This window comes from Nanorana parkeri, unplaced genomic scaffold (assembly GCF_000935625.1).
Source record: "Nanorana parkeri isolate BGI_ZX_2015 unplaced genomic scaffold, ASM93562v1 scaffold924, whole genome shotgun sequence".
Classification (NCBI taxonomy): domain Eukaryota; kingdom Metazoa; phylum Chordata; class Amphibia; order Anura; family Dicroglossidae; genus Nanorana; species Nanorana parkeri.
This window is the reverse complement of record NW_017307192.1, coordinates 155,156-182,490: the sequence shown is the minus strand read 5'-3', so window position 1 is coordinate 182,490 and position 27,335 is coordinate 155,156. Positions and strand designations below refer to the sequence as shown.

Genomic DNA, 27,335 nt, shown 5'->3' with positions numbered 1-27,335 from the left:
CCCCAATGGGACACAGATAAAAAAAAAAACTGACAGGGGTTTTAGTCATTTCCTACTTCACGATCATTTCTATCACTTTAGGTAAACTTTAAAGTGATATGAAAACCAAATGCTTTAAGGTACACTATATTGCCAAAAGTATTGGGACCCCCTCCAAGTCATTTGATTCAGGTGTTCCGTGACATTTCCTTGCTACTAAATATTCCGCGGTCACCTGTTAGTGGTATTATAACAAAGTGGAAGCAACTGGGAACAGCAGCAACTCAGCCACAAAGTGGTAGGCCACGTAAAATGACAGAGCGGGGTCAGCGCATGCTGAAGCGCACAGTGCGCAGAAGTCGCCAACTGTCTGCAGAGTCAATAGCTACAGACCTCCAAACTCCGTGTGGCCTTCAGATTGGCACAACAACAGTGCGTAGAGAGCTTCATGGAATGGGTTTCCATGGCCGAGCAGCTGCATCCAAGCCTTACATTACCAAGTGCAATGCAAAGCGTGGGATGCCGTGGTGTAAAGCACGCCGCCACTGGACTCTAGAGAAGTGGAGACGTGTTCTCTGGAGTGACCAATCACGCTTCTCTGTCTGGCAATGTGATGGGTCCTCACAAATGGTCCAACATTCCCATAGACACACTCCTAAACCTTGTGGACGCCTTCCCAGAAGAGCTGAAGCTGTTATAGCGGCAATGGGCGGAGCCAACTCAATACTGATCCCTACGGACTAAGACTAGGAGGCCATTAAAGTTCATGTGCGTGTAAAGGCCGACGTCCCAATACTTTTGGTAATATAGTGTATTTCAGATGCTGATGACATCACTTCCATGATGCTGAGAAGTTCCTGTTTCCGGCAGAATCACTGGGTCCCCTGCGCACTGATATCCTGTTATAGGGTGGCCTGTGATGGTAATGAGGTCCGGGCACCCCAATACTAATTAGGGATTTCCATCGCTCCCCTCGGTTTGTTGAAATTCATGACCTTTATCGTGACTATATACAGAGAACACGAGCGCTCTCAGTCTGCTCCCCTGAGATTGGGAAATCTCTCTAGTCCAGGAGTAGCCACCTGCGGAACTACAAATCCCATGAGGCATTGCAAGTCTCTGGGGGCCACAGGCATGACTCCCAGAGGCAGAAGCATGATTGGATTTGTAGTTTCACCACAGCTGGAGTGCAAAGGTTGCCTACTGCATGTGCTCCCTACAAATCCCTGACTCATAGGAATGGTTCAGTGCTCCCTACAAATCCCTGACTGATAGGAATGGTTCAGTGATCCCTATAAATCCCTGACTGATAGGAATGGTTCAGTGTTCCCTACAAATCCCTGACTCATAGGAGTGATTTAGTGTTCCCTACAAATCCCTGACTGATAGGAATAGTTCAGTGATCCCTATAAATCCCTGACTGATAGGAGTGATTCAGTGTTCCCTACAAATCCCTGACTGATAGGAGTGGTTCAGTGTTCCCTACAAATCCCTAAACTGATAGGAGTGGTTCAGTGTTCCCTACAAATCCCTGACTGATAGGAATAGTTCAGTGATCCCTACAAATCCCTGACGGATAGGAATGGTTCAGTGTTCTCTATAAATCCCTGACTCATAGGAATGGTTCAGTGCTCCCTACAAATCCCTGACTCATAGGAATGGTTCAGTGATCCCTACAAATCCGACTGATAGGAATGGTTCAGTGCTCCCTACAAATCCCTGACTCATAGGAATGGTTCAGTGATCCCTACAAATCCCTGACTCATAGTAATGGTACAGTGATCCCTACAAATCCCTGACTCATAGGAATGGTTCAGTGCTCCCTACAAATCCCTGACTCATAGGAATGGTTCAGTGCTCCCTACAAATCCCTGACGCATAGTGCTCCCAGTACCTCGGGTGACAACGCCCACTGTATGGTATGTATGGAGGAGCAGCGTTGTCACCCTAGGCCCCTCTCCTGATTTGGATTACACATACGTCTTCCTCTATTACGAGGGGGGGGGGATTAGTTGTAGACAGTTCAGGGGTCAGGCAACATTGTTTTCCTTTCAGTTCAGCTCACAGGAAGTGACAAGGACAGACAAGCAGTGACAAGGACACGACGACAGGAAGTGATGAGGACACATTTCTGGCAGGATCAACAGGTATTTTCTGTACTTGCTGAAAACGTTATTGGGCAGAATAAATAAAACTAACACGGCCGCCTAATCCAATGATAAGCTGCAAAAAAACGACATTTTCCTTGAACTCAATTCTGATTGGTTGCCATGGCTACAACAGTCTTCTCCCTAGGTACTAACGACTCAGACCGAGTGTGGGGTAAACAACAGTCTCCCTCCCTCCCCATATTCAAGATGGCGCCCGCTTCCTACAAGATGGTTCCCGTTGATTTTATTTCCTCAACCAACATGGCGAGGGCACCAGCCTCGGGAACTCTGAAGGGGAAACAGACGTTCGAAAAAGCGGGGTTCTCCTTATAGCGGCTCGCTGCCCTGGACAAAGATGTCTGGCCGAACACTTCCGCCCTTCACCAACATGTCTGCCCAACGCCTTCGCCCCTAACCAAGATGGCGTCGGCGCGTCCTCGGCCCCTCCTCTGTTGTCTATGGTTGCGGGGATCCCTGGCGGCGCCTGCGCAGTGGCCGGTGCGAGGTGCCGCGCCTGCGCAGTACGTTTCCTCGGAGGAGGGGGAACAGAGGAGCATGAATGGAGCAAGATGGCGGACCCTGTGCAGGTGAGGGGGGAACCCTGAGGATGTGCGGGGATCCGGAGCTGTAGGCGGGAGGAGAGGCTGCGGATGTGGTCCGCCGGGAGCGGAAGGAAGGCTCACAATGTTCTATGTGAGGGGACACATGGAGGGAGGGAGGCTGGGGCCTGAGGCCTGCTCTGTGTGCATATAAACACAGGGGAGATGTGTGTGAGCTTCCCTTGATCTAACTGTGTGGGGGCCCCCAGGGTGACAGAGCCGGGACCAGAGACATTCTGAAATGTGTGCATGGATTGCATGGAGACCTGTCTGTGTGTGTCTGGATTGTATGGAGATCTGTGTGTGCATGCATGTGCATTGATTGTATGGACATCTGTGTGTGTAGATTGTATGGAGATCCTGTGTGGGGGGGTCGGGGGACTTTATTTTTGAATTTTTGTGGAACTTTATTTTTTTATACCTCATTGCTATCACATGGGGGGGAGGGGGGTTCACATGTCACCTATGTGACAGCCTGTTGGAGGTGACAGGTTCTCTTTAAGGCGACATTAGGAGTCTATTAGACCCCTGGTGTCACCTTTACCCTTCAGTAGCTTTCTGCTGAGGAAGATGAATGTAAACACAGCATGCAGTGACTGGTAGCAAAGTTCTCCTTCAGGTCCTCTTCTGTTTATTGACAGCAGGCAGAGGGTGGGTGCAATAGCCAGCCTGCTATTGGCTACTGCAATTTAAAATAGCCAATAGCAGGCTGGCTATTGCTCCCGACCACTGGGTGGGAGACTTGTCGCCGGCAGTGGATCTGAAGTGGGGCGGGGGTAATGCACAGACACAGTGGCTGACAGAAGTCTCTTTTCTCTGCTGTGTCCCCTCCGATCCTTGCTGCCTCTGCTGAAACAGGCGTGGATCTAAGGGGGACACGGCATGCAGAAAGCTGCCAGTGGGGTGATCAGAAGTGATGCGTGCCCGGAACTGCATGTCTGGTGGTGTTGGGCAATAGCAAAAGCCCTTCTTGCTAAGATGCCTTTCTCATTGGTCAACGCGGTCACCTGACTGAGAAGCCCTTCTTGCTAAGATGCCCTTCTCATTGGTCAACACGGTCACCTGACTGAGAAGCCCTTCTTGCTAAAATGCCCTTCTCATTGGTCAACGCGGTCACCTGACTGAGAAGCCCTTCTTGCTAAGATGTCCTTCTCATTGGTCAACACGTTCACCTGATTAATGAGGATCCCTTTTTGCCAAGAAGTCCTCATTGGCCAGCACGGTCAGAAGCGCTTCTCAACGAGTGTGCGCCATTTGCGAGTGGATTTTAAAATACAGAGGGCAGGGACGATCGTCCACCGGCAGCCATGGAGGGCGAGGAACGTTCGTTGACAGGTAAGTGGGAGGGGAGGTAATTCCATTACCCCTGGAAAAGCGGAATTACCCTTCAACTGAACAAACTGAGAAGAGAAGCTGATTGGTTGCTATGGGCAACTGCTCCAGAGTCTGTCTGCTCCCATTTTTTAGGAAAGTGGAATTACCCTTTAAGCTTTAAAATGAGAGAAGCTGATTGGTTGCCACTGCTCCAGATTTCGTCTGCTCCAAGTTTTAGGAATCCCCCCACGATGTGAGCGGGCCCCTCGATTCGACATAAGTTAGCTCCACCCACTACGACTCCCCCGTCTGCGCTCGTCATTCCAAGGTCTGTCTGTTTCAAACCATGTAGACGCTGGGTGTCATCGGCACTGGCTCAGTCTTTTAAAAATGCATTTAAAGGAAAGCGCCAGCGAGGAGATAACGAGGGCGGGGTGACGCTTTAGCGTCGCTCTGATGACCAGAACATTTTTTCTTCAGGATAAATAAATTCGGGAGCCATTTCAATTTCCGCCGCTTCATCAAAAATGAGGAAACGTTGTGCAGAGAGCAACAGTTGTGTGTCAGTGATAAGTGTGCGTTCACCCGGAGGATATCATGCCCATCACGTGTGTGTGCGCAGACCTGATCTGCAATGCAATGGAGGAGGCCAGGAAGGGGTTAACTCCCGCAACCTCCAACTGGTGAGCACACGATGACCTCTGATTGGCTGCTCCAGGTAATTGTTCCTCGTACGCTTGCCTTCGCCTTACTTTTTTTTTAGGTTTGCTGTTGCCATGGCTGATTGCGTTCTACATTTAGTGTTTGTTTGCGTTTTGTGAACGTTTACAGAACGCATCAAAAAAGTGCAACACGCTTGCTTTGCCATCACTTGTTCATGGCACCCAAAACGCGCACGGGTAAACACGCAGTTATTGACGCATTTTAAATGCGTGCACAAACACGTGGTGAAAAAACCCGCCATACGCCTGTAGCAGGATCTGCTTGCATGAGCGGCTTTCCTACATTTGCCCCACGTGCAACATGCGGCAAATGGGGGGGGAACGCACAAGAGCGCAGCGCGCGTTCGAAGGATGGGAAGGTGCGGATGGGGACTTAGAGGAACTCCAGCTATTAGCAAAATTAACCCTTGCAGTGGGGCTACCCCCACCACCCCCGTACTGCAAGGGTTAAGTGCAATACAGAGCATATGCTCACCTGGTCCTCGGTCCCCGGTGATCGCCGATCATGTCTCTCCCCCTCCACTCCGGGGGGTGGTATGTCCCTTGTTGTCCTTGCATCTAATGGAACACCATGCTCTCCTGATCCTCAGGGGCGGTCACTACTCACTCCCCCACCCCCTCCTCTGCTCTGCCGGTGGAATGTCCCTTAGCCTCCTCACATCTAATGTAAGTGAATGGACCTGTATTAGATGTGATGATTTCACAAGTCCTTAGACCACTCTAGTCCGGGGGGAGAAGAGGCTGCCAGGACCAGTCTATCAGCCAGTCAGGACTGAGGATCAGGTGAGTATGTCTGCTTTAATCTGGCCCATAGGGAAAGCGATCAGGGGTTGTGCATGTGATCGGTGGGGTTTGTGTATTTAGTGAGGAAAGCCAGGAATTAAGAAAAGGAACCCTTGCGGTGGGGCTACCCCAGAATTGCAAGGGTTAACTGCCTGTTTGGTCCAGGGGCTGGATTAAGGTAGATATACTTACCTGATCCTCGATCCCACCTGGTTGCTTGTCCGGTTACTTCTCCCCCTGGGCTCTGGGCAGTCTACGGACCCGTGACATCATCAGACCAATGCTGGTCCATTGACCTGCTTTAGACTTGAGGACACAGAGGGGCATTCCACCGATGGGGGAGAGAGGTGAGCGCTTATCACATGAGGATCAGGTGAGTATATCTTCTGTATTGGGGCCCTACATCAAATAAGACTTAACCCTTGCAATGCTGGGGTAGCCCAACGGCAAGGGTTCAGTTTGTCAATTCCTGGAGTTCCTCTTTTTAAATACACAAAATTATTTCAGACCACACCCTGCCGGAACGTTGGATAAGAGTTTAGTATATGTGACAACTCCGAGGCTCCCAAAAAGAGGAGGAGCAACACCCAGGTACAGAGCACCTCACCCCCCAAAAAGAGGAGGAGCTGCACCCAGGTACAGGACACCTCACCCCCTCAAATTAGACAAATGTCATACAACCAGGGCAGTTGTAGAACATTGGATGGCGCCATCAGAGACTTGACCAATGTGGTTCAAAATTTGGTTTGATTTTAACATTTGGATTTTGTTTGTCTCCATTCACACATCAGAGTTTGGTATTTTGAGCGTCTCCTCCCCCCCCCAACATCCTGATTGGCTATGCCTTGGTGATGAGGGTGCATGGAACTGGCCTCCCGGCCAATCAGGAAGCCGGGCGCTGTGTAATAACTCGCTGCCCAGCTTCCTGATTGGTCGGGATGCTGGCCGCGAGTACTGAAGAAAATAAAATATCAGTACTCTTACTCGATACCGAAAAGTCGGTATGGGTGCATCCCTATCCATTACCAATATCAAATGCATGCAAATTTGTATAATGTGCGGACGCTCAGAGTACAGCAGGTACATTGTGAGGTTTTCCTCGCAGAGGAGAAGTAGAATGAGTGTATTTCTAGCTAGTTTAGGAGTGTTTTCCGGCATCAGTGCAGTGATACCCCAACACAGGGACATATTCAAGTGTCAGTCCACCCAAAACTGATATATTTTACTTTTTGGTAGATTCTGAAGAAGCAACCATCTGACAATGTCTTGTATCTCTCAGGGATTCTTAATGAGATCTCTGCGCTGGAGTTCCTGCACACCTGTTGTAGCCAATACATAGTCCTACTGTTGGACTTGAGTTGTTGGGTCTGCACACCCATTGTAGCAATTACTTGGTCTTACTCTTCTGTTCGGCTTGAGTTGTTGGGTCTGCACACCCATTGTATCCATTACATGGTCTTACTCTTCTGTTCGGCTTGAGTTGTGGGGTCTGCACACCCATTGTATCCATTACATGGTCTTACTCTTCTGTTGGGCTTGAGTTGTTGGTGCTGCACACCCATTGTATCCATTACATGGTCTTACTCTTGAGTTAAACTTGAGTTGTTGGGTCTGCACACCCATTGTAGCCATTACAAGGTCTTACTCTTCTGTTGGGCTTGAGTTGTTGGGTCTGCACACCCATTGTAGCCATTACATGGTCTTACTCTTCTGTTGGGCTTGAGTTGTTGGGTCTGCACACCCATTGTAGCCATTACATGGTCCTACTCTTGTGTTTGGGCTTTAGTTGTGGGGTCTGCACACCCTTTGTAGCCATTACATGGTCTTACTCTTGTGTCGGACTTGTTGTGGGGTCTGCACACCCATTGTAGCCATTACACGTTCCTACACCTGTTGAATCCTCTCTTTTATATTGTGGTGAACACACAAAGGCGGGCAGAAATACACAAAGCCCCCAGGCGGACAGGGAGATCTCTGTTGGAGTAAGTAAGAAATATAAAAACCCAATAGACATGTGGACTATTAGGATTGTGTAGAATAAAGCAGCCGGCAGGGGGTCAGCATTGCTGTTTAGAAGGCAAGGTCGGCAATGTCATCCTCCATGTTTCTCTTGCAACAGGTTTTTTTTTTTAATGGGCAGACCAATGAATACAAATCCAATCTTCATAGAGGGAACTTGTGTAGTCTGGAGACTGAATGCTGTGTCACCATGTTACAGCTGCTGGTTATCTTCAGTAGGCAGATAGTCCTCTTCTATATACCTACTCCCCTCCCATGTCCTTATCTGAGGACCACACGGCCTCCGTGCTTCCCAGGTCTCTGGTTTTCATACATGTACGTCACAAATATTTACAAATGAACTGTTAAAGAATGCATGAGGTTCATCATGTGACTGCCATCATGCTCCATGCCGTTACTGAGCCCCGTAAGGCCAATCACATGCTCCATGCCGTTACTGAGCCCCGTAAGGCCAATCACATGCTCCATGTAGGTTGTTCTTATGTAAGTGTATTTGTTGACGGTCTAGAGACAAGACCATTCACCCTGTATAAGGTGAGAGAGCAGGATGGGGTAGAGTCTCTCACAGCTATATTGGACTTACACTAGCCCAATGTCACCATTAATATTGATCTCATTTTGATTAGATCAAAGTTTTGTAATTTTTGGCTTTTTAGGTCCAAATCTGAAATCTTATGATGGGTTCTGACATTAAGATTTCATACTGTCATACGGTTTAATATCATTAGCTTATTTCTGGCTGATGAAGACTAAGGATGGGCTCGGGCGTGTTCGCAGCTCCACGTGCCGAGCCCGCCAGGAAGCTGGCAGTGCCAATCACAGGTACTGAGACATTTCCCGATCTCTGCAGCTGCGGACCGGGAAAATGTCTCAGTACCTGTGATTGGCGCTGCCAGCTTCCTGTCGGGCTCGGCACGTGGAGCTGCGAACACGCCCGAGCCCATCCTTACTGAAGACCCGGAACAAGTCATTTTGTACTCTATACTCAGCTCTGCCATGGGGCTGGACAAATCCCAGGAGTCAGGTTGTCCGTGCCCCTTAAAAATTACCTAACTTTTGGGATTGGCCTCTGAATTGCATATTAATTTGAACCAACAAACCGGAGCTCCTCCAAAACACAAGGAGGCGCCTTCCGTGCCCTGCCCCCAGCTTGGCATAGGCAGAGACGCAGGATGCAGTGAGGACATTGACCTACTTGCCAATATTTGGCTAATTACATTTACCTAATATGGTTATGTGACCATTATAAGGTAGATGATTTCAGCACAATCATCCCGCCCCTTTGTTTACATGCAACTGTAGGGCATGCCCGGCCCGTTGCTGATTGGGTGGAAGTCCCCATGGCATTTCCGCTTTCCGAGCTCGGGTTTGGTCGAATCCGCAGAATTAATAAAAATGCTAAATTCCCCCCATACATTCTAAACGGGGGTGGGTGGGGGAGTTTCCCCCCACCTGGCTGCTTTATTCTGGCAGCAACACGCATGCCACTGTCAGAATATCTGAACGGTGACTTTTCGGACGAGATTCTACAGACCATCTACTTCAACAAAAGTTGATTTGGAGGGGTGCCGACGGGGCCACGTAGTGCTCAAATTGGAGCCATATACGGCCAGATTTAGTGAATAAGCTTACTTTGTAAAACCCGTCGCACATTAGCAGCGACGACACTATATAGTGATAACCCAACACTGCTGAACAATGCCTCGCCAGTATTGGGATTGCCTTTTTAAGCACTAACAAAAAACAAAGACGTGCAGTTGTCTGAGCTTTGAATTGTTCATTTCTGAAACTCTGATTGCTCCGTGTATGATAACTGAAAGTTGAACTCCGGATACAACAACCTTCATTCAAACATACTCCACTAAATCCATCGCTTATGGACCACAGGGGGTAGAAATCTACTTTGGGTGCACCTGTGCAGAGAACGGAGCTGTGGGGATCCAGCAGGCTCCACCCACTACAGGTCGCCTGCAGAAAACTACAGGAGGGGGCAGAGACAAGACCAGTCACCCTGCACAAGGAGAGAGCAGCAGTCAGCGGTCTTTATTACAGGAGGGGGCCGAGACAAGACCAGTCACCCTGCACAAGGAGAGAGCAGCAGTCAGCGGTCTTTATTACAGGAGGGGCGAAGACGAGACCAGTCACCCTGCACAAGAAGAGAGAGCAGCAGTGAGCAGTCTTTATTACAGGAGGGGGCGAAGACAAGACCAGTCACCCTGCACAAGAAGAGAGAGCAGCAGTGAGCGGTCTTTATTAGAGGAGGGGCGGAGACCAGACCAGTCACCCTGCACAAGCAGAGAGAGCAGCAGTGAGCGGTCTTTATTACAGGAAGCTCCAAGTCTCACACTGGATCACTACACAGATCTGAAAGAAATGCACAAAGCTCACCAAGGTTCAAGAAGAATACACATGACTCTTGTACAGTATTTGGAATATTTGCTTATCCCGGAGTTATCGCATTGCAGGCCAGTCATTCTTGGGCCAGTATTCATTTAACACTGTTATTATTGTCTTTGAGGGAACTAAAATTACTTTTAACACTGCACTAATACTGCGTGCAATTGCAGCCGCCGCCATTTTATTCTCCAGCTTTCAGGAAATAAATAATTTTGGGGAGTTTTACGGAATCTTCAAGCCCAAAATGCGCATTTTATCAAGTGTAAACGAAGTGCCAAAACTGCTCCGGCAGCGAAAGTGTATAAGGTGTAAGGGAATGTCTGCGCTGAAGTCTTGTAATTGAGAAACGTGGTGCGTCACCCTTCTGTCTGGATCTTGGGACATTCCCATCTTAAGGATGAATGTAAGGGCTCATTCACTAAGGCGTGCACATCCGTACGGCGTACAGAGACCTGCTCCCGGGAGAGATGGGTGCTGCGTGTATCTCCCTATGGGTGGACGAGGCTACACGCAAACCTGAACCGATGTGGAGGTCTGGGTGCCCACGTTTTGACACAGAGCGTGTGCGTCCAAATGCGAGCACCCAGACGTGCATGGATGTGCAGGTTCGGGTTGTCATGTAGCCACATGCAGCCAAGTTCTCCCATAGGTAGATACAGGTGATTACACGCAGCTATTGCCCCTCCCGGGAGCAGGTCTTTGCACGCCGTATGTATGTGCACGACTGTGTGAGTCGCATCTCTGCGCTCTCTTCTTCTGTAAGCATGTTCACAGTGTTAGACTAACAGCAGTGTGCAGAGAACTAGCATTCTGAATGCTTCCCCCCGCTCTCCTGTCCAGGGCATTACATGTCTTCAGTATGATGGCTGATTAACTTATACTAGCTGTATCTAAAAATGCACGTTCACACATACTGCCATGACCTGCGTTGTTCCACACAGGTCACCGCATAGACACTTGGAAAACAATTGTTTTCTATGTGCCCTATATTCACCACAAGGCAGTGGGCAGTGTGCTGCGATAAAATGCTAACATGCTGCATTATATCGCTGTGCACTGTATGCCCCCACCGGTAACTGCAGCGCAGCACACCACAGGGACCTGAATGGAATGTAGACATTGTACACTACACATAAAGTTACAAAGAAAGAAAAAGTGTAAACAGTGACAGCTCTGGCATTATGCAATACAACACCCACTGCCGGAACTGCCACAACGCACCAGCCTGCCTGCTAAAATGGAGTGTTTTAGGGGGCGGGCTAGTGTGAATGGGTTACAGGCAGAGCCAGCTGTCAGTCACGCAGCTGGGCGGATCCGGACATAATTGTCGGGATCCGCTTCAGCTTCAGCGTCTTAGTATTGCTCGCGGTATACTGCGGCGTTTCAGTATACAGTGAGCTACAGCTTGCGGTATACTGAGCCTAGGGTGATGGGAGGACGCTAGTTTGTGTCCTCCCGTTACCCTAAGGAGAACTATGGGGAAAAGCCTTAACCTAGTTCTCCTTTTAAGGAGTTATCAGTGAATACATAACAAGATGAGAAGGTGTTTCAACCATTTGACCATTGAATGATGCAAGCCGTATTTCTCCTCTTTCGGCAGAGTCTAGCCCAGCTAGAGATCCTGTGCAAGCAGCTCTATGAGACCACAGACACCAGCACGCGGCTACAGGCAGAGAAGGCCCTGGTGGAGTTTACCAACAGCCCGGAGTGTTTGAGCAAGTGTCAACTGCTGCTGGAGAGGGGGAGTGTAAGTATTGGAAACAAAAAGGTAGACGTACGCATACAAAGATGTCTGCAGCCACCACATGTTTTATAGTTCACATGCACTGTTCATAGCATCCACTGTTGTTGTTCTGACCTTTTAGGAAATGTGTTACACTCGCTGCCACGTTCAGACAGGAATGTAGCAGAGTTTAACACTGTTTTAGCTTTTCAGAGGCAAAATTCATAGCATCCACTGTTGCTGTGCTGACCTTCAGGAAATGTCTGTTACACTCGCTGCCACATTTTCAGAGGCAAAGTTCTTTCGATTCAGAGCTGTCTTTTATTGCTGGTTGGAGCATTTAGAGATCCAGCTTAATGATATTTAAAGAAATGAAAACTGGTTCAGGAACTATTTACACAGTGAAACAGTAAGCTGTGCTAAGCAGAAAGCATATTGTGGTGCATTTAAGAAAAAAAAGAACCCCAGGCAAACAAAAAACTAACCCTTCCAATGGTTTTGTATAGTGAGGGCATAAATAAAGCTGTATTACTCGCATTACCCTTGGTCCCTCTGGGCTGTTAGACTGGTCCCCACAGACTCTTCTCCCCCAGGCTCCTGTGGTCTAAGGACAGGTAACGTCATCACGTCTTATGCAGGTCTATTGACATGCAGTAGACGTGAGGACACCGAGGGACAGTCCATAGCCAAAGCTGAGAGGTGAGCTCTGACCGCCGCGGGCCCGAGAATCAGGTGAGTACATATGCTTTATTTGAGCCCCCTAGACAAAGTGAGCACTTCACCCTTGCAGCGCGGGAGTAGCCCCACTACAAGGGTAAGGTCTTTTTTCTTTGCCTGGGGTGACCAAACCATGTACATATCCATTAGAAAATTCTACATAGGAAGGAGCAGAAATGCGTCTGAACAGCTAAACAGCACAGCAAAAAGAAGAAAGTACGCTGTTCAAATGGCACCGCTAAAATAGGTACAGTAATGCCTTGGTTTACAAGTAACTTGGTTTGAGAGCGTTTTGCAAGACAAGCAAACATTTCTGAAAAAATTTGCTTTGATATACAAGCAATGTCTTGCAAAAAGAGCAAAATTTTGTAGAAAAGCACCACCTGAACAAGGCTGTAGCAGTGCGAGCGCTGAATCTGTTTAACGACAATGCAATGTCACATTGGATAGATTCCTTGTTAAGGTTTCACAAAATGAAAAAGATTCCATTGAGCCAAGAGATAGCAGTGATTCCATTAGTGACAGTAAAAGTTGTCATACACAATAATCCTCCTCTCTCTTGTCCCCCTCACACCGGCCACAAAAGGTACCTGTAATTGGTTTATTTTTCTTTATATTTTATATGTTATTATATTACAGTAAAGGTATTGTAATCATTTTATATGAATATTTTTGGGATGTGGAACGAATCATCTGAATTTCCATTATTTCCTATGGGGAAATTTGCTTTGATATACAAGCGCTTTGGATTACAAGCATGCTTCCGGAACGAATTATGCTCGTAAACCAAGGTATTACTGTAATAATGAAATTTAAAGTGCATGTCAGGGAAGGGTTAGAAAGCACAAACGTGTAGTACATCCCTGCAACACATGTACGTTTCCCCAAGTTTTATCCCTAAAAGACCCTTTAAGTACAGAACAATACCTGTTGGTCTGCTGGAAATGCGCTCATCTCCTAAGTCTTGCTATGGGCTGACAGCACACATCATTTTTGTGGGCTGAGTGTTCAGGATAGATGATTGCCCCTGGATGCATCTATCCTATGTCCAGAAACAATCATCCATCTGGAACTACTATTCGGGCTTGTTCACACTGAATGTGATGCGTTCCAGAGCCTTAGCTGCGGGAACGCACGCAATCCCTCACAAAAAATCCCCCTGCGTTCTGGGGAGGGAGGGACAATACAATGGCACCGCTTCCTCGCCCGCAGTGCGATCGGACACGTGGCAAATGTTGCCTGCGTTCCGTTCCACTGCAAATGCAAAAAATAGAGCAAGCAGAATTTTTTTGCAGTGGAACGCAGGCATAGTTTTGCCACGCGTCCGATCGCACTGCGGGCGAGGGGTGTGTGGAAGCGGTGCCATTAAATTCAATGCACCGCCACGCCCCTGAACGCAGGGGGATGTTGTGAGAGATTGCGCTGTGTTCCAGCAGCTACCGCTCTGGAACGCACCGCATTCAGTGTGAACAAGCCGATTATTTTTACATGCAGACTGCCACTAACATGCGGCCGCTGTCACCTGGTCATTGACATGAACGGGCACATCGGCTGCATCTGAACGGCACACCTGGGATTCCTGCAGTAGGAGTGCATAGGTTCTTGCCACAGTCCCTGAAAGCAGCATAAGCACCCCCAACCCCCCCCATAATTGTTATTAGGCATTCCAGGAAAACATTAGGTGCTGTGAAGTGCACGCAGGGGGGGCATTGAGGGGACTGGTCCACGTGTAGGGAACAATTGGGCAAGCGCGGCTAGTCCCGGCACAGAAAATTATGATAACACTGCTAGGAAGCTGTGACTTTGAGATAAGATATCACTGTGAGTGTCATGATTATGGCTTTATGGAACGCACATAGGAATAAAGTACATTATTGCCAATAGACGGTTAGTTTTTCTGCTTTGACCGGAGTTGGCCTTTAAAATATGACAAAGTTTACTCTGCTGAGGCACAAACCACATGTAAAACCTGACAGAACTTCTAACTTTGCACCAAATTAAAAAAAAAACAATGTTTTGGCTGGAGTTGGCCTTTTAAAGAAGAACTCATGGAATTGAAAAAGCTTACCTTTGCTATGGGACTACCCCTGCACTGCAAGGGTTAAGTTCTCATTTTGTCTGGCTCCAATAAAGCAGATACTCGCCTGATCCTCTGCCCTATGGGGCTGCTGGACCGATCCCCTCTTCTCCCCTGCGGTCTCACCACGTCTTATGCAGGTCTATTGACTTATACGAGGATGCTGAGGGACAGCGTCGGAGCGGGGGGGGGGATGAGAGGTGAGCTGCAACCACCTTTGGACCGAGGGAGCCAGCAGCACCAAGGATCCGGTGAGTAATGCTGCTTTATTTCAGCCCCCTAGACAAAATTAGCAGTGCAAGGGTTGCCCCGCTTTTTCTACCTCCCAGAGTACTCAAGTGAACTAAATCTGCCCTCCAGCAATTCTTTTGTTTTTTGTCCTATATCCGCATTGTGTATCACCCCAGAGATCTGCACAAGTCCAAACCCACATGATGTTCCTCCAGTCTCCTAGGTAGCAGATGATCTGTAGATGTTGTATCATCACTTGGCTGAGACTGGGTCATTCAGGTGTTGTACTTCAGAATGTAATCAGTGTCAGTATTTTTCAGTCTAACAATGGGAGGCCGATCTGAAGCACAGTACAGTGGTCACATCCGCTTCAGAGCTGGTGCAGACCTGGGCGATCCGTGAAGCGCATCCCACGCCTGCAAGATTGCATGCGGTTGCACACATTGGTTTCCGTGTGGCCCCATTGATTTCAATAGGGTTACATCCACGTGGCAATCGCTGGGGGAGAAAAAAGGTACATGTACCTTTTTTTTTTTTTTTTTTTTTTTTGCGACACACGACGCTCTGCTTTTTATTTTACCTGCAATCGTGTTCGCTTGCACAGGCGCGATCCTCCCAGTGAGACTGAGGTGCCACTAGAGAAGAATGGCACCACCAGCACAATCAGCGGTGGTGTGCGACTCCGTGACAGCACAGCAATCTGCGCAGTTTTGTGCATTATTGCCTCGCGGTCACGGATCGCGCAAGTGTGAACCTGGCCTTATGGAGTCCCAGGAACAGAGTCTTGTTGTGGCCAGGCTATTGTTCCAGCATCTATTAATGTTGTGACACGCTGAACGCGAAGCGGTGGCGCGCTGCCTTCGCATGCAGTGTGTCATGTCATTTTTCTCTCCGGCACGTCGGCTTGCCGAGATGAAAAATTTCATCTTCAGTAAATCGGCTCGCACATCAGGATGCAATGTCTGGCCGGTTGTTACGTAGGAGCCAATTGGCCGAAGGTGCAGTTACACAGTGCACGCAAAGCTCCGTGCCGGACGGCTTTGTGTGCAGTGCGTCACGGGCTTTAGTAGAACAGATACATTGCAGATGATGATCAGTCATAAAACTTCAAAAATGAAGGTTTAGCTGCTAAAAGGCTCCAATTTCAGGCTCCCATGCAGCTTCCTCCAGTGTTTGGTTGGCTGGAAAAGTGGAGCGCTAGCTCATCTGCCTTTGTTTCTCATTGCCATGTCATCTCACACACTAGTAGCCCCTCTGCGTTTCTTCTCATGAGTTTTCGCATGGTCCAAGTGAATGACCCTGGTGTGCACAATAACTGCTAATAGGAATACAGATGGATAGTAACCTGTCTCATATCTTCTTACTGCACTGTTTACTGTACAACATATACATGAGTAACGTGTCGCTGTTGCATTGTTTTTAAGGAAGCAAAAGTGTAAGCTGACATTTCCTGTCTGTCTTTCCAGTCTTCATATTCCCAGCTACTTGCTGCCACATGTCTAACCAAACTGGTGTCCCGGAGCAGCAACCCCCTCCCGCTGGAGCAGAGGATCGATATACTTGACAACTTTTTCAATAATCGATTATGTCGATTAGTTGTTGCAGCCCTATACGTGAGTACACAGCATAGGCTTGATGTCATGGCGCTGGGGTTGTGATGTGGATCAGCGTGTTTATAACTAGGGATGCACCCATACTAGTATCGGTATAGGTGCCTATACCGAGTATTTGGGCGAGTACTTATACTCGCCAAAATGCTCTGATACTATTCCTGATCCTGGAATTTCCGCTATCAGTAAGTCGGGCGGCGTGTAATGACTCGCTGCACAGCTGGGAAGCTTGGACAAACCAGCTGATTGGCTGGGAAGCTGGACAATCAGGAAGCCGGGCTGGCGAGTCATCACCTGCCCCCGGCTTCCTGATTGGCAAGACAGGCAGGTTCAAGCTTCCTCATCACCTGTTGATGGTCTGTATCCAATCCACCTATGGGTGGCAGCATAACCCGAAGGGTAAGGACATTGAAGGGAATTTATCAAATCTGGAGCAGCTGTGCATGGCAACCAATCAGCTTCTCTCTTCCATTTATTCAGTTAAGATTTGAAAATGAAAGAGAGAAGCTGATTGGTTTCCATGCACAGCTGCTCCAGTTTTTGTCTGCTCCAGTTTTGATAAATTCCCCTCATTGTATCCCCAAATAGACTCCAAGAAAAGGATGGCAAGTTGAATCTTATTTTCCTGAGCCACATACTTGTTCCTTGTAAGTTGGTCTGCGTAATAGCCCGATAAGTAGCGTTTCCAGTAGGCGGTGACAGGTAAGTGTTTTACCGGTAGGATCACAAAGTGAGAAAAGCTTAAAGAAGAACTCCTGGATTTTTTATAAACTATCCCTTGCAGCAGGGCTACCCACACACTGCGGGGGGATTAAGGGTTCGTGGGCTAGGGGTGAGAATAAAGAAGAAATACGCGCCCGACCCTCAGTCCTCCGGCAGTGACCGCTTACCTCTCTCCCCCATTGCTGTGGCATGTCCCTGCGCATCTTTGTTTAATGGACCTGTACTAGATGTGATGACATCACTGGTCTGCGGACCGTTGGAGTGGATAGGGAGAGAGGCCGTGGGGACCGGTCTAGCAGCCAGGTGGGACCAAGGTTTAGGTGAGTATATCTTCTTTATTTTGGTCCCCCTAGACAAAACAAGCATTTAACCCTTGCAGCCACCACATCTGAGGACCGGTAAGCTCTGATATTACACAGCATCTGTTACCCTTAGGAGAACTACGGGGAAAAGCCCTGACCCCATAGTTCTCCTTTTTAATAGTTGCATTTACAGTTTATACAGCTTCTAATTCTGTCTTCTACCTTTCAGGAAACTATGTGCTGAACTACCTGGCTACTCGCCCCAAGCTTGCTTCATTCGTCACCCAAGCCCTGATCCAGCTGTACGCTCGCATCACCAAACTTGGCTGGTTTGATTGTCAGAAGGACGAGTATGTGTTCCGTAGCGTCATTGTGGACGTCACACGCTTCCTACAGGTGAATATGTACTGGGGTAAATGGTACAGCTGGAAATGATGGATGACCTCTTAGAAAATGTTACTTCAGGTAGAGGGAGATTGAGCGTTCTTAATGCCAAAACAATGGTTAGAAGACAGCGGAGCTGGATGGGATTTATGATAGAGCAGGATTTGAAGAGTCCGGGGGGTCGAGATATATTCAGAATCTTGCTGGCTGTAGTCATCTTGCAATGTGGTGACATGGTACAGCTATATGTGGCCGTATCATTTGCCTGCTGTTGTTGGTATATTTGCACCTAAGCAGCCAAATTTGAGAAATCCCCGCTATGTTTTTTAGTGTTCCCATTCACAGGAGCATACCTAGAATAAAAAAAAAAAACCTTTTCCATTTGTTTCTCTGTAGCAGGATTATACATGGGCTCTATCGGTAGCTTCTAGTGTAGCGGATAGCTTGCAGGGTGCTTATTAGTTCAATAACATGCAATGTACCACCCAAGCCTTGGGACCTTTAACCCTTTGTTAGGACAGAGTTCTAAGATCTGCTAGCACAGTACAGATGGGGTTAACTCTGTTAAACATATCTCCCCAGCCCCCTCCTTTAAAAGGTTACTCCACTTTCTCAGGTGAATTTGGGAAAATGGAATTACTACCCCCAATTTGACCGCTCCGCCACCCCCCTGCTGTATTTACCCTTGCCTGAACGCTCATATCCCTCCGGAGCATAACCTTGATCTCATTATCAGTTGTAAACTAGTTGTGAACACTCTGCCCTAACATAAGGTTAGAGGTCCTAAGGTTTGGGTTACAATAAAACAACATTTTGTTTGACATTCATCAAGTGTCTGATGGCATTATCGGGTGGAAAATAAAGATCTTTGGTTCAGAAACCTGCTAGTGTATGGCCAGCTTTAGGGCCGGTTTACACCACAAAGAGTGCATTCCGGAGCATTCGGCCACTGCAAAGCAACCCGGCCGGCTCCCTGCGGGAAGGGGCGTGGTGGTGCATTGAATTCAACCAATGGCATCGCACCAACGTCCCCTGCTCGCAGTGCGATTGCCGGCACCCAAATGCGTGGCCTGCGTTCCAGTCCAGTGCGATCTGCAAATTGCTGCAAGCACTATTTTTTGTAGATCGCACTGGACCAGAACGCAAGCACTAATGTGCCACGCGTTCGGGTGCCGGCGATCGCACTGCGGGCGGCGTGGCTGCGGTGCCATTGACTTCAATGCACCGCCATGCCCCTGAATGCAGGCAGCCGGCCGGGTTGAGTTCCAGTGCGCTCCAGATCCTGACCGCTCTGGAACGCATTCTTTGTGGTGTGAACCGGCCCTTAGCCTTTATGCCGACTGTCAGGATATGGGTCAGACATGTTGGACAATCTCTAGGAGAGGGGACTAGTGATGTGTGCATATTCCTCCATTGAGAATTAATTGAACGCAATCTGTTCCGTGGATGTCGGATGATAGAATGATGAAAGAATCCGACTTTTCCTGAATGATCTCCTTCCCTTCTATAGTGTATAATACCTCCCATACAGCAGGATGGTGTGCCGTACACTGCTGATCACTGAACATTTTCTCCTTTACATGATGACTGTGATGCATTGTAGTGTAGGGCCACTGGACTGGATTATTTCCTCTAATCTCTTCTAATCCTCCCCCCCGGCTCAGCATTGTCAGTGCTGTCAGGTCCTCTTTTGTCTGTCCGCACTGACCCTGTTATGCGATACATCACATCTACCATTTGCTGGATTTGTGCCCCGGTTTAATAACCCCCCTTCAGCTACGAGAGGCTGCTAATTTCATTATTTGTTTTGGGGATAATTATGTGGTTTGACTTGTTAGTATTTCTTGTTCAGGCAATCCTGAGTTATAAACATCGGACTTCCATACGACCCCTACTTACAAACGGAGGCTATTACTGTACAGCAGGGGGTCCCAGGCTGCAGCCAAAGTGTACCGCGCAGCATTTCAGTCGTTGTAATGCTACCGCGCTCGTGCCGCGAGGAGTCCCCGCCTTTTTGGCTCTGGTTTGTAGTACTGTATGTACATTACAGGGAGTTGGCTCTTGTTAGACGTGCAGACGAGGGGTGCACGCCTCTTCTTCCGGGTCACTGTGCGGTTTTTAGTGCTGTCTGTATCCTCATTAGAAAGATTTAATCTCACTTCCTGTCCTTGAGACAACAGGAAGTGAGAGGAAATCTACCCCTAGGAATGGAAATTCACTCCTGTAAGAGTGATCATGGGAAAAAGGTGTCTCCACTTTATTACCAATCCTTGTTACCACGACAACCCAAAATGTTCAAAATTCAATTGTCACAGAGACAGAAAGTGAGGTGAAATCTTCTGAACAGGGGCACACGCAGCAAAGCAAACTTTACAGGGGGTTAACCCTTTGCTATCCAAAACGAAAATAAATGTTTTGGCTGGAGTTACACTTACAAAATGTACCTGTTCCAACTTACATACAAATTCAACTTAAAAGAGAACTATGGGGTTAAGTCTTTTCCCCATAGTTCTCCTTAGGGTAACAGGAGGACACAAACTAGCGCCCTCCCGTCACCCTAGGCTCAGTATAGTGCAGTATGAGACGCCGCAAGCAGCTGCTCGCGGTATACTGAGACGCCGGAGCGGATCCCGTGACTGACAGCTGCGTGACTGACAGCTGGCTCTGCCTATCTAGAGGCAGAGCCAGCTGTACCCGCCCCCTCCTCCGTCCGTTCCGCCAGTCAGCGCTGGCGGGGAGGGGGGAATCCAGCCCCTCCCCTGTCACGGCAGAGAGCTGTGACAGGATCGAGAGGTGAGCGAACGCCGGTATGTGTTCGCTCACCTCCCGATCTACTGAGCCGACCTGTGACAGTCTCATTGTCGCAGGTCTGCTAGAACTATGAGGTGAGTGAAAAGCACGCCCCTCGTAGTTCTCCTTTAAGAACAAACCTACAGAACCTATCTTGTTCGTAACCCGGGGACTGCCTGTACCTCCATTATCATTGATATAATTGAGGGTACGTTCACACCAGCAGCCGCACTCAAAAGCACAGCTTCTGGTGTTCAAGTCCCCGTACAGTGCCGATGTGCTCGATTTGAGGATGCTTCCAGAAAATATATAATTTATTTGGGGATTTAAGCAATTTTCAGGCCTGAAATGTGTTTTATGTGCACACAAAAAAAAGCAAAAATGGCTCTGGCAGCAAAGTGGTTAATTAAACCTAAATGCAGGAGTGCTAGAGTGACTGTGACCTTACTATGGCATGCCTGTTTTTATTCACACTGGACCCCAAGCATCAAGTTGTTGGATCCCCATCAGTCTGCGTTTTTGGTATCCCAAGCGCTTAATTTATAAAAGCTGCACCCGGCGTTTTCCGTTAACACGGCACCAGCACCCCTAGATGGCGCTTATGTGTATAGGAAGTTCCTGATCTCTGATGATGGGATCCCAGCGCTTGCGCCCCTTATCTTAAGCCGCGTCATATTATTCTGATATACAGTTGTGCACAGTTGATCATTTTATTTTTGTTTATAAAGCATTGGAACGAGACCGATCACTAAGGAATTTACCTGGATGCTTGCCTCCTGCTCTTCATTTTGCAATAACCGGCATCTGTTTGCTCTCTCTACAGGACAGCGTGGACTATTGCGTCATCGGTGTCAGTATTTTATCCCAGCTGACCAATGAGATCAACCAGGTAAGTGACACCTTCGTGAATGTGCGCCAGAATCGGCATACCAGGATCTCCGGTGTTTTCTTCACACTGATAATCGTTTCAGTTCAGTATTCGGTGATACTTGTCCGTGTTTGTCTCTCAGTGTCAGGAATTAGGGAGTTCAGTGTACAGAACTGAGAAATCTTTTATGCAGACAGCTAATAAAAATAGTTTGAGCAGCCCAGACCTGGCCCGGGGCCTGAACGTGTAGTACAGTCTTATAGCTTTTCTTAGTAACATGGAGGGACTTTCCCGGTCCAGGGTGGGACTGGCACGGTGATGGGGTGAGATCACAGAGAAATTTACAGTTTTCCAAAGCAGTCATCTTACCTGAAGGACGGCCTTGGCTCAGAAACCCGCAAGAATGATACTCGTATGCCGGCTTATATTAATGGAGATGTAGACCCCAACTGGGTGGCATGTCGTTTACTAGAACGCTGTGTATCATAAAGTCCGTGTTCTGATTTATATTTAATAAATTACTATTCTCACCTTTTATAAATCCCTTCTTGCATCTCAGGGCTGGTGCACACCTAGGCGATTTATCGCGTGGTTTGATTCACGCAAAACAAAGACTCGCATTGAAGTCAATTGAGGCTGCTCACACTTTTGCAGTTTGTCGCACGGTTTGGGTCCCATAGACATCTCTATGCATTGAAAAACGTGCGACAACAGCTTGGCATCTGAATCGCCTAGGTTCACACATCATTGCTCTGGTACGACTTGTGTGAATGGAAAACGCCAGGTGGAGGTTTTAGCCTGGGTTCACACCTGGGCGTTCAGGATCTGCGCATTTTATGCGCGACTTTCTGTCCAGAAACGCGCGTGTACGAAATCTCTAATCAGAAGTCCAATGGATACGCGCTGAAATCTGCCCCAAAGAAGCTCAAGTACTATTTTGCGCGTAGGGCGTTTTTCAGCGCGACAAAACACGCTGAAATACGCCCAGGTCGGAACCATGCCCATAGCAATTAATAGGATTTCACTTCTTGAGCGTTTTTTTCTGCGCTTCGATCAGCGCTGAGAAACGCCCAGGTGTGAACCCAGCCTTATAAATGAAGCGCTTGGGATACCAAAAACAGTGCGGTTTTCAATGAACAGTCGTGCGATTGAAAACAGATCGGCATCTGAATTGCATAGGTGTGAACATAGGAGATTCAAATGACGAGCGGTTGTCGCGCTTTTTCGTAGTCGGTCCAGAGCAATGATGTGTGAACCTAGGCGATTCAGATGCCGAGCTGTTTTTGCGCGACTGTCGAGCGTTTTTCAATGCATACAGATGTCTATGGGACCCAAACCGTGCGACAACCGGCCAAAAATCGCTCCTGCATCTTTTCGCGCGACAAACCGTAAAGGTGTGAGCAGCCTCCGTTGATTTCAATGGGAATCTTTTGCGCGATATTTCGCCCTTAATGCTGCTGATGTCCTCCAGCCTTTTTCAGCCCACATACAGTCGCTTGCAGTCCATCTCCGGGCAAACCAATAAACTACCCTTGCAGTGGGACTGCCCCATAAAAGCTGTTTTTCGTACCTGATCCGCACTACCTAGCTACTAGCTCCTTGACCGGTCTTCACAGCCTCGTCTGCCCTTTGCTCCGACAGTCTATGGACGCCTGATATCATCTTGGCTAAAACAAGTTCCATAGATCTGCATTAGACGTTAGGATGCCAAGGGGCAGGCCACAAGCTGGAGGGGAAAGAGAGAGCGCTGGCTACTGTCAGACCGGGGATCAGGTAAGTAAAAGAGCTTTAAACCCAAAAAGGCCCCCCACCTCAAGCATTTTTTCTTTAAAGTTCAGCTTTAAGATCAGTATGGCTTAAAGCAGCTCGGCATTACGGATATCACTGGATTTTTGGTGAGCCGGCAGCATACAATTATAAAAATGTGCATGTATGATTAACAGATGAGGGCTTTATGGTCTCTTTATAGGCAGATGCCACTCACCCTCTGACCAAGCACCGCAAAATTGCCTCATCCTTCCGAGACTCATCGCTGTTCGATATCTTCACCTTGTCCTGCAATTTGCTCAAACAGGTGAGGCGTGAATACTTTCACATTTCATTCTATTTTGCCCAATACAGACTTCTCTTTGCAATCTGTCTTGTTTTCATGAATAGTTTGAATGTGCTGAACTTTTAAAGATGACCTCTGGCACACCGCTAAATACACAGGTGCATTATATAAAAGCGTTTTAGCTGGTAACTAATCAGGAATACTCAGTTCCCAATGACTGCCCTGCCTAGGGGCTGGTGCCGTGTTTACATTGTCCCATGCTGGAACCAAGGTGAAGACAAGGGGGGCGATTCTTTTGAAGAGTGGCCCCTAGAGAATAATGACCAGTCTGGTACAGAACCTTCTTCCATCATCTTTGGTGCATGCCTCTTTAGACTGTATAAGAACTCCAGAGTTCACAAACACTAGCCTATACCAGGGCAAGCCAGACAATGGGAATGGAGCTTTCTGGGTAGAAGATTAAAGTCCATTCTATTTACGGAATTGGTGTAGACCACAGGTGGGCTAACTCCAGCTGCGGTGAAACTACAAATCCCATGATGCATCTGTCTCTGGGAGTCATGCCCGTGGCTGTGAGACTCTTGCAATGCCTCATGATATTTGTAGTTCCACAACAGCTGGAGGGCTGGTGTTTGCCCACCCTTTGTGTAGACCCTGGGACTTGGAGATCCATGCTTCTTACACTAGATGTACTGTAGTGCTTTAACATCCATTCTCTTATTTGCTGATTTACCTGAAGTGCAGAATATTAATATCCTATCATTCTTAAAAGCCGTGACTATGATCATTTTCTCTTCCCTTTTGTTTGTAGGCATCTGGCAAGTCATTGCTTCTATCCGATGGGTCTCAGCACGATCTGCTCATGCAGCTCCTAAAACTTACACACAACTGTCTGAACTTTGACTTTATTGGCACTTCCACAGATGAGTCCTCCGATGATCTATGTACAGTGCAGATTCCCACAAGTTGGCGCTCAGGTGGGTTACAAGGTAGAGGGCTTTTTAAAGGGGTTTTCTGCTTTCATTCAGATAATAGGCAACCCTTGCCTTGGTAGTTTGATTCTTGATGGCATGGGGTTTCCTCCCCCTCCCTTTGGATACCTATGGGTGGCTGTGTAAAAAGCAATTTGTAGGTTGCTAGAACTTTTGGAGCTGAAGAATTTACATAGCTCTGGCTTGGAAACCATTTTGCTTTTAGTTGGTTCTGAGACTTAAGCATCTCTTAATGCTTCAGTCCCTTCAGAGTGACTTACATGATCATGAAAAGGCTGTCAGACCAAAGATTGAGAAGGATCTGCCCACTTGTTAAAAGTAAAAGATCCAGTTTAGAGGCTGGTCTGTTCAGATTTTGGGGATGATTTAATATGGGAAAGATATCTAGATAAAATTTGGATTGGGAACTACTATACTTATTAACATGAAGTCATTTGTGTGTTTTTACATCTGCAGCCTTCCTGGACTCTTCTACACTACAGCTGTTTTTTGACCTCTATCATTCCATTCCTCCCAACTTCTCCCCACTGGTGAGTGCTTATTGGAGCCTCTGGTGACTATGGTGGCATCATTTTGTCTTACAACTTGCATATCACAACCTCTCTTTCTTTACAGGTCCTCTCCTGTCTGGTACAGATTGCCTCTGTGCGACGTTCCTTATTTAATAATGCAGAAAGAGCCAAGTTCCTCTCTCACCTGGTGGACGGGGTGAAGAGGATCTTGGAAAACCCCCAAGTAAGTTTATAATGCGAAAGACTTCATGGAGGTGTGTAATGTAAATCAGTGTCTGCTATGACGCAGTCATGGGACTCTGGTACTTTTGTGCAGGGCACTGGAATGTCTCTAAACCTAAAAGAGAAGCAAAGCCAAACTTTTTTGGGGCTTTATCTCTTTTGGGTCACAGGAGGACATTTATTAATGTCCTCCTGTGACCAAAGTTAGCAAATAGCTGGCTTCTGCAACTATATGCTGACAGTGCAGAGCCGCAACACAACCGGGAAGGATCGCAACAATGTTGTTGGGTACCACTTGGCTGCCTGGTTGACAGCTGGCTTTGCCTCTCTAGAGTCAGATCCAGCTCTGCCCGCCCCCTCCCCTGTCTGTCTTCCAATGAGCGCTGGAGGAACAGAGAGGGTGGGCGAATCTCTGCGGGGAGCGATGACTGACGGTCACTGCTCTTTGCACCGAGATGACCATGAGCTGGTTACATGATTGCTCAGCTCTCAGTATATAGAGCTGCCGTGTGACACCTCCATTGTCCCACATCAGCTCTAAGTATTGGGAAGACTATAGTTAATTTTTTAAGGAATGACATGACAGATGCATATTTGTAGTGCTGCGTGTTTTTGCTGACTCTTAAACTAGTCACCATCTTTTTCTTGTCTTGTAGAGCCTGGCTGACCCCAATAACTACCATGAGTTCTGCCGATTGCTAGCCCGACTGAAGAGTAATTACCAGCTTGGAGAGCTGGTGAAAGTAGAGAATTACCCAGAAGTCATCAGGCTGATCGCTAATTTTACTGTCACCAGTCTGCAGGTAGGTCTGAGTGCACCGGAAATGATCACAGACCCCTGTGAGGTGTGGAGGTAACAGCAAGCTTGTGTATATGTTTTCCTGAAATGTAACTGCATAGTCTTTAAACTTGACCTGCTGAGGGGAATTTGACTGGAAATTAAAAAGTTGAACTCCAGCCAAAGGCTTTTTTTGGAAGATTATTTTCAGGTAAACACAACATATTAATCCCCCTCCAACCCACCAATCCACCCTGCAAATTTGTATTTTCTTTTTATTATCTTGTAAAGCAAGATATACCTGGCTACATGCGCCATCCAGGTCCCTTGCTGGCACAGTTTGCAGGTGCAGGAGGCTAGTTATCTAGTGCTGGAGATGTACCTGTGCGCTGACTGGTCCCTGAACGTCCCCTTGCACTGATGTCACGGCCCTCTAGATGCGACGAGGGCCCCTCTTCTAGACAGTCAATAGCAGGCCTGCATTCATGTTATGGCCTGAGTGACGTGGACACCCGAAGAAGGACCCTGGCTTCCGTAAACTGAAGAAGAGAGACCTGTGATGACCACAGCTGTAGGTGAGTAAATAGGGCAGTTAGGGTGTTTTTTTTATTGTGCGTTTTTTTTGTTTTTTTTTTGCCATGATCTGTTAAATGGTGTTGGGGTACAGCCATCGGATAGTGTGAAGCTGGCTTTACCTTGTCAACACCCATTTGGCCATTCAGAAAATCTTCAAATGAACAGCCAACGCGCTGCCACCTCGGTTCGTTTGTTCTGACAGCGGCGAGTGTATGACCAGCTTAAGAAAAGGTTAGTCTCTTTGTCTGCCGGCATTACTGCATTGGGGAACTATTCCCTTAATTCTTGTCCTAGTGACACCGGGCATTAAAGTAAGCCGAAGGTCCTGTTTAAGGCCACTAGAATGTGTTTGCTGACAGAAGCTTTTACTCTTAGTCCTCGTTCACACCAGACACGGTGCGTTCTGGCCAGAACACACTGCATCGCATTGCGGCCAGCTTACTGTGTTGTGGGGCAGGGGGGGCATGGCGGTCCATTGAAGTGAATTGTTCGCACTGCCTACGGTCCAGTCCGAACAAAGTAGTGCTTGCAGCATTTTGTTTGGACCGGACCAAAGGCATTGATGTGCCTTGCGTTCCCTTGAGGCTGATCGCATTGCAGCTGGAGGGCATGGCTACGGTACCATTCACTTCAATGGTCTGCCACGCCCCCTCCTTCCCCATAACATAGTGAGCTGGCCGCGATGCAGTGCGTTCTGGCCAGAATCAGGCTGGAACGCAATGTGTCTGGTGTGAACGAGGCCTGAGACTAAGAGCACTGCAAACCAACAAGCTGCCTATTGGCCATACCTCAATGCAAGGTATTGCTCTTTGCT

General features: G+C 47.9%; 1 protein-coding gene across 1 annotated transcript in view; it reads left to right on the top strand.

The window, feature by feature from the left end:
• Positions 1-2,549: 2,549 nt before the first annotated feature.
• XPO7 (exportin 7) overlaps positions 2,550-27,335 on the top strand; it is a 46,288-nt gene continuing 21,502 nt past the window's right edge. The window contains exons 1-10 of the mRNA XM_018566213.1: positions 2,550-2,716; positions 11,564-11,710; positions 16,178-16,271; positions 17,576-17,742; positions 21,344-21,409; positions 23,358-23,462; positions 24,253-24,418; positions 24,890-24,963; positions 25,049-25,168; positions 25,824-25,970. Coding sequence (XP_018421715.1) covers positions 2,588-2,716; positions 11,564-11,710; positions 16,178-16,271; positions 17,576-17,742; positions 21,344-21,409; positions 23,358-23,462; positions 24,253-24,418; positions 24,890-24,963; positions 25,049-25,168; positions 25,824-25,970 — 1,215 coding nt within the window. The 5' untranslated portion in view covers positions 2,550-2,587. The remainder of the gene's footprint in view (positions 2,717-11,563; positions 11,711-16,177; positions 16,272-17,575; positions 17,743-21,343; positions 21,410-23,357; positions 23,463-24,252; positions 24,419-24,889; positions 24,964-25,048; positions 25,169-25,823; positions 25,971-27,335) is intronic.